Below are 14,384 nucleotides of genomic sequence, written 5' to 3'. Positions count from 1 at the left end.
TAAATTCTAGGTTACTATGGCAACAGTGGAGAGCATAGGAACCCTGATAAGAATTAAGTGCGTGAGTTTAGTTTTACACAGAACTCAGCAATATATGGCGATGGTTTGTAAATTATTGAGCCTGGACCAGACAATCCAGTGATCAACATTGTGAGTATCTATCTACATAACTGGGAAAGGATGACATTTGTCAATCAAGTCAGTGAGATTGACCACCCGATTCCTTTAGTCACTTGTTACGACAAGCTTGGGTTACTGAAGATCAATTATTATCAAACTTCATGAGTGACTCATATTTAATGATACACCCACAGTGAAATGTTTCCATGGCCCTCCCTCTACAGATACATTCATACCCCCCAAAAACTGTGACAAATTTTACATAGGTGGATACAAAATAAGTAGCTGTAGATAAGTGAGTGACTGAATGCTGTTTTATGCCTTGGTGAATACCATTCCAGCAATATCCCCGCACCCAGTAAATAACTGAGTCAACTAGGGGTGTATAGCATGAGCAGCAATAACAGATGTCAGGGAGCAGTTATTTTCTCAGATTAGATATCATCTTTATACCAGGAGAATGTCAGAGAACAGATTCAGTAAACTCTATTTTCTGTTATTAATGGCTTTCAGATTCATTGGTATACTTGGTACTATTTACATGCTGTAAAATCTTCAGACTACTGTACAAATAACTGCTCTGATAATTCTTTTCTTAAATCAATGTCTTCATTTTGCATTGATGAAATAATGTGTTGCATTCTTTCAAATCAGTTTTAAAAACATTAAATATGATGATTTTGTCAACATAATAATACAAATAGTTTTATACTGAACTTTTGTTTCTGATGGTGTCACTTCAAACTAATTACACTGAAATTCATTTGATGGCATAATCTAACCTGTTCCCTCACTTGTTTCAAAAGAAACCTCAAGATAATATATCTTGTCTAGCATCACATAACAAGTGAAAGACAAATGTAAAAGAATGATAAAAGGCATCTGACATGTCTAAGTATAACAGTGTTGGGTTTTCTGATCTTGTGCATCAGAAACCTGGACCCTTTGCAGTTCTATTTCTGAGAATGATTGATCGTTACTACATCCAGCAAAATAGAGACTAAGATTACCAGTGAATATATTCTCCAACAAATGCTCTGAAAATGTTGAACAGAGAATAAATGATCCTAAGATTGACACTTATGTGGATATAAGAACTATACCAACTATGCTGTCTTTATCTAGCAAATGTTATGATGTATTGCTAAAATAAAAAGACCAGTAACACTTACAATAGTGTGAGTTGTCTCCCCTTTCATGGAACTCTTTTTGGATTTGTAGCCATCCATATCTTGTGCTTGAAGCAGTTCAGTCTTACTAGCATTGCTCCCAAACAATACAAAGGGTAACTTTCTGCTCCTGAAATGATACATCCCACATAAAGATAACTGATGTATCACATTAATGGCAATAAAGTATCAGCAGTGTGGCTTATTGTTGGCTGTGATCATTCATATGCTTATTCACAACCATGCTGATTATCTGGAACAAACAGTAATGGTAATGGGGAAATTTCCAGACTAACATGGCTTTGAAGGCAAATGTGGCTTTGTATTAATTCCACTGAAGACTAATGTGGCTCTGCACCAATCCAACTGAAGATTCATGCTGTTTTGTACTAATGCAGCTGTAAGCTAATGAGTCTTTGCACTAATTCAGCTCTAGACAGATATGGACTAATGCAGTTATAGACCAATGTTACTTTGTTTCCATGCAGCTGCAGATGAACGTTGCTATACAGCTGAAGAATCATTCTGCTTTGTACTAATGCAGTTGTAAACTAATGTGGCTTTGTAACTAATGCAGCTGCAGATGAACGTTGCTATACAGCTGAAGAATCAGGTTGCTTTGTACTAATGCAGTTGTAAACTAATGTAGCTTTGCAACTAATGCAGCTGCAGATGAATGTTGCTATACAGCTGAAGAATCAGGTTGCTTTGTACTAATGCAGCTGTAAACTAATGTGGCTTTGCAAATAATGCAGCTGCAGATGAACGTTGCTATACAGCTGGAGAATCAGGTTGCTTTGTACTAATGTGGCTTTGCAGCTAATGCAGGTATAACTAACATGGTTTTGAATTAATGGGATACAAACTGATGGGCTTAGCACTAATGGAGATGAAGAATAATGTGGCTTTGTACTAATGTCACTTTATACTAATGGTACTTAAGAGTAATGGTGCTTTGCACTAATGTGGATTTTGACTGATGGCGATTTATCCTAATGACATTGTGGACTAAAACAGCTTGGCCAGGAACTGTCATGTGTCAATTTTAATACATTCTAGTATTGAAAAGATAACATGAACATATTTTTACAAGATTAGGCTTTGGGTAGTGACTAGCAAACCTTACCTACAATCTCCACTGACTGCTCCTCGACCATGTTGAAAGTAGCTTCTGAGAGGCTAAAACATGAACAACATAAATATTACTCACAGTACAGGTAACTACCAGAAATATCGTGCCACTGATTCACATTTGTTGCTTAATACTGCACTTATCAATATTCCAGTGTGTATATGTACTGAGCAGCAAAAGAAACCCAAGTTTAAAAAAAATAATGAAATCTAACTAAAGTAAGCATTCACATTTTTGTCTTCTATTCAAAACTTGACGAAAAGTCAGTGTTGCATTGCTCTCGCTGTTCAGTATATTTGTGTCAGGATAACAAAATAGAGAGCATCAATCCAAACAACTGGATTACCAAGCAGACATGCATGTCCTCCAGATCAATACAGTTGTCTTTGTAACAAAGACGAGTTTCTTAGGATGAGTGTGTGAGTATGGTTTTACACCATTTTTAGCAATATTCCAGCAAAAATCACAGTGGGAGGCATCGGGAATGGGCTTCACACATTGTACCAATGTGGGGAATTGAACACAGACCTATGACATGATGAGCCAAAGTTTTAACCACTAGGCTACTCCACCGCCCCTTCTGTGGATGAATATTGCAACCTGGATCTTTAAGGGTACCAACTATATCAAATCAGAAAGAATGATGTCTACCAACATCAGTCCTTTGGAAATCATCCTTGTTTGTTTGTATGTATAAATTTGAACATCTACAATAACAGATCAAACAATTATATCAAATCATTTGTCATTATCTAATATTATTCTAATTTCTTAATATACATAGTACTATCATCATGCAACATGAATGCCTGAGAGTCTTGTATACCTCATCAAGTGTAGACAATGAAGGACTGACAACGTATCAACTGACTGATGACAGCTATTGGGTATACTGTATCAGGCATCCGCACAATGCAGGCTTTGTTCTTGCCAGACATTCGCTGAGATGACCATACATCTAGAATTGCTCCAGATTTTAAATATGATTTGCAATGTTTTGAGCATAGCACCCTACAAGTGTAATTTAATGGCAAAACTTCAAATCTGAAGCAATGCTCAATACATACCTCAAACACACGTTCCTCCGACAAGACTCCACTCTGCTGGGCTCTGAAGCATAAAAAGCATAAAAAGTTACTTGGAACTAGCAGATCATAGTACATTCATCACAAAGTTAGCAAATATTCCAGTCCTTCAGGGAATGGTTAATAGTCGGCAACAATGTCCTTAGAAATACACAAAACCCACTCACACGAGCTTAAAGTATATGACAAATACACTTAATTGAAGTAAGTGAGTCCAACAATATGCTGCTGGAGATAATATTACGCTGCAACAAGCACAGTATCATGTTTCATGGCTTTTGTCAGACAGAACAGTCTTGCAGTTCATGTAAAATGTTTGTGATGGACATACTAGTTTGCAGTTGATGGAAACAAGAAAATGGTGCTTTTTTCCTTCCATTTGTTCCCTGTTTTTTTTTAAGAATCTGAAAACCAATTACAGGATAAAAAAAGTCAGCCTAAATGAAAGAGCAACACTGCAGATATGTAAGTGAGTTTGAGAAATCCAATGATCTTGAAAAGAATCTTTGACATTTTAATATCAGTATCTCCATAATTATGAAACATCAAGACTTGACAGTCTTGTGTAGATCAGAGACACAAACACTGTCTGCCCCTGGAGTTGGGATGAGATCTTCAAGCAAAATAGATACATCCAGTCACAAAAAGAAGGAAGATGGGGTATTACTAAAATTCACATAGGAAACAATGTCTACAAAAAGAGTGGATTTCCTCAGAGACCACAGCCTACTATGCAGATGAAGATTACACAGGTTTTGTATTGATGGTTTTCATTGATAAGACATGTAGCATTTCACTCATTACACAAATCCTCAAAACATGTATTTATGCATTTAAATAAATGTAACTATTAACAGACAAAAGTGTGACTTCTTGGAAAACCTGTGGTGCATAAATAGCGCAATGTTCAAACTTGGTTTGTCTTGTTACTGATTCTAAGCATGAACATCAATAAACACAGAATTCCTGTCCGTACAAAAACATGACAGCATCAACAATTAACAGTGAACTGCTGCAACTAATGGTAATTTAGGCACGCACTTGTTTGTATCCAACAGAGCTACGTGCTGAATCTGAGACCAACAGTTTGACGACACTCACCTCTGGCCTAGTCATTTAGCAATCATGTAATTTGGTTGGGATATTTGGTCAGGTGAATTTTGACACGCAATTATTTTATATTGAATCAAACTGAAATTTACATAGACCTCAGCCAGCTATGTCTAGCCTCATGACTGCAAAGAAAAGAGCCATTATCATTGTTCGTTAAATTAAGTTAGATTCCTAGCCTCTCGTCAGCAGACATCGTTTATTCTGTAGGTTCAGTATCTTACTCCGTCAATAATTAGTGAAAAAACTTTCATTCTTTATTCTAACTTAGGCTATTTATTTTTTGCTTCTTTGAACTTGTGTTCTATTAAGCACTTCCAAACAAGCAGATCTCAAGTTGATGACAATGCTATGCAAAACCCAGCCCAAGAGGATGTCTATTTTTTGCATGTCTTTATAGTTTAACCATATTTACAATAAGAAATGAATTAATAGTTATCCAGCAGCATCATATCTTCATCATATGCAGGACTTCACAAAAAAATTTAGACAGATCTATCTTTACTAAAGTGTTTTTGTGCAAAAATTATTTAGCCTATTACACTATATCCCAAGGATGAAATTGAGACAGTCAGAGTCAAACAATGAAAACAAATATATCAAGATACACACAATTCAGTATATCGAGCATTAACATATCTCAAAACAATTACTACAAAGTCAAATCAAACCTTGCAGAATCATTTCAAAACAAGGCAATGTTATTTTTTTTATTCAATGTCTTGATGTAGGAAAATGACAACACACAAGAAATTCTTTGCCAGAGATTTACAAGTTCATGAAAAATGGGGTATAAAGTCAAGATTACTGCATTTACTCAGTATGTTGTGTTTGTCTTTGTTTGCACTTTTCCCAATAACTAAGGATAATTTCAAAGTACCAGCCCACTCAGACACCTATGCAGGATGTAACATTGAGATCACACCTTAGACACACTTAAAGCCAGCCAATCTTTGTTTTATCAAAGGCATGGTGACAACTAGTACTGTCTTTGAATGTGGTTAGGGACTGAACCACCAAACTTTCACGGTCTAATGTAGGTAACAAACAGCATCATCAATGAATTACTTTACACTAACATAACACAATATGCTGGTCAAGCTGTAGCCACTGTATTTGCTCAGGCTTAATGTATTTCTTCAGGATTACATAATGATTTACACAAGAATGTCAACACAGAAGTGTTCCAGATATCCTTTTATGTAATGGAATACGCATTCATAGCACATAGAGATATAGCCTGCTGTCAGAGAAAAGACACAACCATTCATTATTAAATAAGAATGAAGATTTTATCAAAATATTTCACATGGCCTACAAACAATGCCTGTCATCTACTTTTTCTCATTTTAAGATGCAAGTGTTCTCATGATCTTAGTTGCTGATAATACTTGAGTGCTTTCAGTATTTTCAACGTCCCTGAGATTAGTGTTCATAGATGGTTTCCAAACTAACAGGACATTGGGTCTGTCTGTCTGACCCACTCAAAATTCACTGGACCCATAGAATGAAAATTAAACACACATTTCAGGGTATCAGGCTAACTGCCCCCTAGACAACTGCCCCCCTGACAACTGCCCCCCGACAACTGCCCCCCATCCATTGTGCCCCCCGGATTAACAGCCCCCCGGACATCTGCCCCCCCATCATAACAAAACACACAGGCTAAATGTTATGATGTTATTTTAATTTATAGCGCCATATAATACCACAACACATCATCTTTGGATTCAATGCTAGTATCAATTCATTTGAAAGGACAGATTGTGGGATATGGCTCTTAAAAATTCCAAAATGTGCATGGAGTCATATACCTTCACAACACGTGCAAGTCTGTTGGCACTGTCATGCTAAGTTTTTCGTTTGAGGGGCAGTTCCTGGCCAGTCACCATCTGGGTCATCTGTACTTCATTCAGTGCCTGTTTTTTTGCAAGACATCAGTCTGAGGGACAAAAGCAAGGGCTGCTAACATGCGACATGAGATGGAGAGCTCTAAATCTTGGGAGTACTGCTCCTGACGTCCGTCAACTTGAACCCTAAGAAAGATGTTCTGAGACATGTGGTAGAAGTCTGGTGCATGATTAAGTGAAAGTTTTCACGGCAATTAATGATTTCAGCTCATCTAGCAAAGGCCACATTACTGAACAACCTTCTCCAAGATAACTTTCAATTACATGTATTAGTTGGTATGTAGTTATTATTGGGGGCACTTGTCCCAGGGGGCAATTAGCCTAGGGGGCAGTTGTCCAGGGGGCACAATGGACAGGGGCCAGATAGCCAGGTGGCAGTTGTCCAGGGGGCAGTTAGCCTAGACCCACATTACAGATTTAACATTTCTTACAACTGGCTTTGAAATTATTCACAAACATAAAATATATTTACATTAAACAAGTGTAACATGTCTCATATGACAAATTCAGTCAAAGTAATTGTGAAATAACAGATATATAACATTAAATTTATATATAGCTTGGATTACATGTACAACATTTTTTAATCTAACATGGGTTTACAGTTTAAAGAGGCAGAAAACTAACAAAATTAAAAAAATAAATAACAAATTCTTGGGTTGAAATTGTGAAATATATGGTTGAACACTGGAACCATCAGGTTCGTGAACGTGAGTGATGATGGGTGATGTTTTGAGCGTGACACTGGAGGTGAAGACAGCAGCCAGCACTGTGTGTGTGGATGTTGGAGGATTGTGGAAGCCTGTGTTAGCTGGTGTTGGCACTTTGGCTTTTCTAGTAGGGACAGGAAGGATTTAGATCTGTGACTTCATTAGGTCTTCATAAGCCAGTGGGATAATGTACTTCTGACTTCTGCTGGGCCAAGTGTCAGGATCTGGATGGATTCTGTCAATATGTGTAATCTGCAGTCTTTGATGGTGCTTGACAAGGTGGTCCCAGTGGATGGAGTGAGCTGGATGTGGTCAGAAATAGCTGGTGTATAGTCCAGTGCGCGAACTCATGACATACGCATTCACTTCTGGTCTTCATTCTATCTGGTATATGGTGCTTGGGTTGGAATGGTTTGGGAGGATCTTGTCTTGTCAAAGTATTACAAGATCAGTCTGTTTGGATTACTTCTGATGATTACTTGGGGTTTTTTTCATATTACATATGTTCATAGGTATTCATGAGTGAAATTTACTGCACATTCAGGATTATGGGGAAACTATAGGGAAACATATTTTACCAAAGCGGGATGTATAAGCTTGGCTTTGGAATGGCAGGTTAACACTTTAACACCTCAGGCAATTTGGTGTGTTATCTTGATGGCAGAACATGTATATGCAGGCACATTCCTGGAAGCTACTGCAGAAGATTGCTTCAGTGTGCTTAAGATGATCGAGGAGTACTTTGTGTCGAGCTTGATACGGAGATTTCAGTTTTTTTACTTTTTTCATAGTGTACTTGTCAACAATTTCTTCCTTGTGCTGTCACCGCTTTCTTTCTCTATATTGTTGAGCTCTCTCTCACTCACTTCCTCCTGAGGTCTGGCAAATTTGAGGCTTTTTTCAGGACACACTTGAGTCTTCAGTGAGGGTGTGAAAACATGACAACTGTCAACTTGGTGAGATCACCTGTCTTTAATGGGAGCGTCACAGGCCCTAAGATTCTTAATGACTAGTGTTGTCTGGTGATACAGCAGCCCTGTAGTGTTGAGATCTTTGTGGGCAGCGTGCGAGTTTGAGTACTTCATCTCTGTCAAGCATGTGTACAGAAAGAACAACAAACGCTTTAGCTTAAAGAGTATATGTATACAAACCCTTGTTTCCATGTATGTCTCTGAACCCATGAAGTGTGTATTTACCACTATTGTAACTATACATGTATTGCAGAGAGCTGAACTAACCACAAGAAACAAATATAATTAGGACCAGATGGCTGGTAGAAAGCAGTGGGTGTGTACACAATGGACTGTGTGCCACATTCTGTCTGGCAAACTCTGGAAACACACTTACTGGGAAATATGCACTGATGCAGAGTCGGAGGTTAGATTATTTCTGGACAGACAGAGAATGCAATGGATTGATCATTTTATAGACTGCACAAGTTAACAACTTTGTATTCTAGGCAGGGCTTCAGTAATTTCCAAATGCTGCAGTGCTTTATGATGCTTGGCTGTGTATTTGAACCTACAGTGATTTAACCAGCAAACGCATAGTCTACACAGATACCATATCCTCCAAGATGTGGCATCTTTGCAGCTTATGTCATCAAATCTTTTATAGTCATACTTCACAACTGCTAAATCAATATCATTATTAAAGGATATTTATATAGTGCATGTATCCATGCACCTAGTACATGCTCAAGGCGCTGGTATATTTTTTCCTCAATCATTGGGTATTTATTCTCAACAGCACATTGCGTTATCAATCTCAACTCCCCAGGGAGAATACAATTGCAGCAACTAAGCACACCTAGTTATTGCAGCTTGCTCATCCTTACAAGGTACGTATTCACAGCTGGGTGGACTGGGACACCTAGTCGCAGTACTTTGTCCAAGTACTATCAGATTCCAGATTTGTCAGAATTGTTGATGCCTTAAAGGTTGATTACATCTTTTCCCCACTGTTGTTTAGTATCACAAAAGCAATTTTCAAGCTATATGATGACAGTTTGTATATATAGTATTCCCAGAAATTATTGAGAATCATGTTGTGTCATGTAACTCATTACGTTTATTAACTTCTGGCGTTTTACTTACATAAACATGTTAAAACATCATCCTTTTACAGTCTCAGTCTTGTTTTAGTACTTTGTTAGACCAATGCATGCCTGAATATGCCTAGGCACACTACCCATCAAAGTTTGTAGGTAATCGTGTGACAGGGTATCCCAATATTGGACCACCTCGGCCTTCATATCTTCAATATTTCTCAGTCCCTTTTGGTTTATTCTGTCCTTCATGACTCCCCACACATTCTCAATTGGGTTTAGGTCTGGGCTGTAACTGGGCCAGTCTAAAACTTGAATATTTTCGCCTGACAACCACTATTTTGGGTCATTATCATGCTGGAAAATCCAATCATCTTCATACAATGTTTGTGCTGTCGGAAGAAGGTGACCATTTAGAATGTCAACGTATCTTTCTTTTGTCAAGTTTCCCATGAAAACACACAATGGCGTCACTCCGCGAGCCAATATGCCACCCCACATGTGAAACTTCGTTCTATGTTTTGGTCGCTGGTAGATAGGTTTGACAGTATCATTGGTCCAAAGTTTCACACAATTAGGGAAAAGCCAAACAGAACTTTCATCCGAAAAGAAAACATTATCCCAATCTTGATTTTCATGAGCCCGACACCAGTTTAAACGTTTTGCCTTTTGTGCATCATTCATCAACGGCGAGGGAATTCCACGTTTTTTCACCCAATTAAGTCTCTGTAATTCCTGCCTAACTGTTTCATTGCATACCTGAGGACTTCCTCTGCTAATCATTTCATTTCTGATGTTCTCAACACTTTTCAATTTGCCCCTACTCACAATCTGCCCAAGTCTTCGGCGATCCACAACACTGAATTTCCTAGGCCGACCTGCCCATGCTTTGTGCTCTATCCCAGTTCCTGTTTGAATATTCTTCAAAGTTCTGTATACTGTAGACAGAGGAATACCATGTCTACATGCTAACACTTTAGCATCAGCATCACCCCTTTCATCTAGAATGAGCTTTCTTTTCTCTCTTGATGTAAATTCTGCCATGTCAACACAGGAAGCCGTCTGCTCAGACAAGGGAGATAACTCTTGACGTAATGAGCTGCCTTCTAAGCCTTCAAGAGTTGTCTCCCTTATTTAGTATGCTTAGTGCATAGTGAACGCCCTTTTTCCAATCTTAGCATCATTAGAGAAAAAACAAAGATTTTCTCAATAATTTCTGGGAACACTGTAATTATGTCTTGACAAGACAATCCAAGGATTGACAACATGAACATCAGTCTACACAATACAGTAGGACAGAATGACAGTCATCAGCCAAGTCAGTCAGCCTGACTGCCTGATTTTGTTAGATGACCCTCATGAAAAGCATGGTTTGCTGAAAACAAATTCTAGCCCAGATCAAAAAAGGGTCTCTGTGGCTGAGTGGGTTAGATTGCTGACTATTTGTGCTGGTGAATAGATGCCTTATGCTGAGAATAGGCTCGAATCTTAAAAAGGAATCCTCCCAAAGTACAAGAAAGCGTAATCCCTAAAATAACAGATATATAACATTGAATTTATACATAGCTTGGACTACAGTGACAACATTTTTAAATCTAACATGGGTTTATAGTTTAAACAGGCAGAAAGCTAACAAAATTAAAGAAATAAATATCAAATTCTTGGGTTGAAATTGTGAAAAATATGGTTGAACACTGGAACCATCAGGTTGTAGACTTCCCCTAAACCATAGATGCTATTCATGAACACTGAGTGATGTGTGTGATGATGGAACCATCAGGTTGTAGACTTCCCCTAGACCATAGATGCAATTCATGAACACTGAGTGATGTGTGTGATGATGGAACCATCAGGTTGTAGACTTCCCCTAGACCATAGATGCTATTCATGAACACTGAGTGATGTGTGTGATGATGGAACCATCAGGTTGTAGACTTCCCCTAGACCATAGATGCTATTCATGAACACTGAGTGATGTGTGTGATGATGGAACCATCAGGTTGTAGACTTCCCCTAAACCATAGATGCTATTCATGAACACTGAGTGATGTGTGTGATGATGGAACCATCAGGTTGTAGACTTCCCCTAGACCATAGATGCTATTCATGAACACTGAGTGATGTGTGTGATGATGGAACCATCAGGTTGTAGACTTCCCCTAAACCATAGATGCTATTCATGAACACTGAGTGATGTGTGTGATGATGGAACCATCAGGTTATAGACTTCCCCTAAACCATAGATGCAAGTCGTGAACACTGAGTGATGATGTGTGAAGGTGTCCATCTTCAACCATGATAACAAAAAAGAAAGCTGAGTTGTCATTTTGGAATCTGCCATTCAGGAAATAGCCATACAGGGTTGCAGTACATGTAGGTTTAACAGACAATAGTGAATGTGAAAACAAAAGAAGCCATCAGATATGATGCTCCAAACAGAGGTAGTTGTTATGACTTGAAACCTACAACTGACCAATCAGGAGAGAGTAGTTTCCGTATATTTGGTCACATGGGATTTAACAAATGTGGTGAGCCATACAAAGATCCAGAGTATATAAAGGAATTTTGAGAGAAAAACACAAACATCTGAGATCTATTTTTTCATATTAAATGCTTATGCACCTGAAGAAATCCCTTTTTCATATAATATTGTGGTCAGGAACATAACCAAGATGAAATACAAAGAAAAATAACACATAAGTTCAAATGGACAATTTCAAAGCAAGCTCACAATCAACAAGAAACTGTGTGTGGGGCCTTGACTTCATTTATTAAGAAGTAATGGTCCAAATATTCCATAGCCGATGGTTGCCAAATACTTACATCTCAATGTCCATGGTGGCTGTCATGTTCTTCCACTGTCTCTCTAGTAGTGGCAAATGCTGAAGCAGACAAATCAGTGAAATATAAACTATCAGCAGCAACTGAATCCCAGGGGCCTGAAGTGTGACCATGCTCCAACAACTGTCAGCACCTGTCAGTAGGAGTTACTGTAAGTTAATAAAACAACGGATATATGTGGTCTTATGTATGTGCCCCATGATGGGTTTTATACAAGCTGGGAGGGGTGGGGGGAATGGTGTGGTGGGGTGGGGTAAGTGGTTTAAACTTGGTGCATAAAGCCACACAGACAAGTGATACTGCTGCATCTTGCCAACATGAATTGAAAAACATAAAAAATAGGACTATAATCCTGTGGGGCCTAACCTGGGGTCCTCCATGCAGGTGAACTATCTGACCTGTGACACCTGATATATAGTTAGATGGCAATAAAACTCACCAGCTTACACTAAAAGAGCTAAAACCAGTATATTCTTCATATTAAATAGCAGAAAACTTGCAATATCTTATTGTTTCCTGTAGGCATTTATTTGTTTTTGAGGGCATGAATACAAAAATCAGTTGACAGAGATGACATTCTCTGATAATTAGTACATGGTTACTAAAAAAGACCAGAACTGATCTAAGAAGCAGGTGACAGTATGTCAGAGTGGCAACAACACACAATGAGTAAGCATGGGTTTACACTATTTTTAGCAAAATTCCAGCAATATCATGGTGGAGGACACCAAATATGGGCTTCATGTGGGAAATGGCAAGCAGACACTTTAACCACTTGGCTACCTTTCCTCCAAGACACACAATAAACCAAGTGATACACAGCAACCACACAACCAATGTTACAGTTGACTTTCCCTGACATGAAGCCTTTTGGTTACTAGGAGTCTCTATCAGGGAAGTGGTCACCAACACAGGAGTCATCGAGGGGTTACACGTGCATTGTACACAAATGTCCACAGACAAAAATAATAATTTGAAAGTAAACAGAATTAACAATCAAAAGATTGAGTAAAAGTCAATGAAGTGTCATTAATATCTGTGTATGCTGCATATTTCAAAAGATAATGCTCCACTGACACATTTCAATCAACAAAGTTAATAAGGGTGTAGGACTCAGATGTGTGGCAGGCCTCTAATCTATGGTGGGTTTGATTGTTCAATTGTTACATGATGTCATCGCGTAATGACCTCATTACACGATGGGATCACAATCGCTAACTGTTCCTGATGTTATTCAACAGTCGTTCATGGTGATAGCAATCTAAGGAAAATCCTCAAAGCTAAGAAAGCGGAAACCACTGAAAATGGTGGATTTGTAACTGCGGTGCCTCCTACAAAGAAGAAACTTGTATCAAAAGAAACATTTCGGAATGACATGGAAAACTTATGTGAGATTAGAAAACCAGAAAACCAAAAATGCTGACATGGGAAGTGAAAAGATTCGCAAGATCCTCTCAGCAAGTGACAGAATGTTAAAGAAAATCTTCAAGAATTATTTCTTTGACGAAACATCACAAGCAATTTTTAAGAAAAGTGTCAATTTAGACACCTGCAACAGTGACGCTACACCTAAGAAGAAATGGTAATAATCATTGTTAAAAACCATGCACAGGACCATAGAAAATCCCCACCTGCTGCACAAGGACCAGTGATGTGTGATGCCATGGACTATTTCAGACGAAACCCCACAATTAACAAGGGCATCAGTGTTTTTACTAGCGGCTTCTGGAGACCAGGAACTGTGGCCAAGTGTACGAGGTGACAGACACTCTAAACTTGCACAGGGTCCATTTGAACAGACATCAGAACCGTGATGGACAGATTTAGATGTATAATACATAAAATGATTTTACACATTATTCACTCTTTAGTCTTTCTTCATGTACTGTTGAACATTAAAAGGAAAGTAAATGTATTCGATAATTAGCTTGGCCTAAAGTTTCTAAGTTCTCTTTGTTCTATGACAATGTAAAAACATTAGTATTATCGCTAACAGACTTTCGAAAATCATGGGCCAGGGGTATAAGTATGTTAGAAACACATAAATGAAATGCCATTAACCCATATTCTCCCGAGTTGCAATGTTCTAATGACGATGTGTAAGGAATCTGCTAAAGATAAGAGTTGGTATGGCACCTGGCCATGGATTTGAAAATCTGAAATGGATTTGAGGCCTGCCATGGATCTGAGTCTTTACCAGGGCATAGTTTTTCACAAATGACAGTTAACATTTTTTTGTCCACATACTGGTTCTCTGATG

At 38.3% G+C, this 14,384-nt stretch overlaps 1 protein-coding gene across 1 annotated transcript in view; it reads right to left on the bottom strand.

The window, feature by feature from the left end:
- LOC137266022 (dynein axonemal assembly factor 9-like) overlaps positions 1 to 14,384 on the bottom strand; it is a 126,130-nt gene that overhangs the window by 102,300 nt on the left and 9,446 nt on the right. Inside the window, exons 10-13 of the mRNA XM_067801519.1 lie at positions 12,107 to 12,165; positions 3,489 to 3,531; positions 2,416 to 2,468; positions 1,293 to 1,419 (exon numbers count right to left, since the gene is read on the bottom strand). Of these exons, the coding sequence (XP_067657620.1) occupies positions 1,293 to 1,419; positions 2,416 to 2,468; positions 3,489 to 3,531; positions 12,107 to 12,165 (282 nt within the window). The remainder of the gene's footprint in view (positions 1 to 1,292; positions 1,420 to 2,415; positions 2,469 to 3,488; positions 3,532 to 12,106; positions 12,166 to 14,384) is intronic.

This window comes from Haliotis asinina, chromosome 15 (genome assembly GCF_037392515.1).
Source record: "Haliotis asinina isolate JCU_RB_2024 chromosome 15, JCU_Hal_asi_v2, whole genome shotgun sequence".
NCBI lineage: Eukaryota > Metazoa > Mollusca > Gastropoda > Lepetellida > Haliotidae > Haliotis > Haliotis asinina.
Note: the sequence above shows the minus strand (reverse complement) of the source record. Positions and strands in the feature narration are given on the sequence as shown.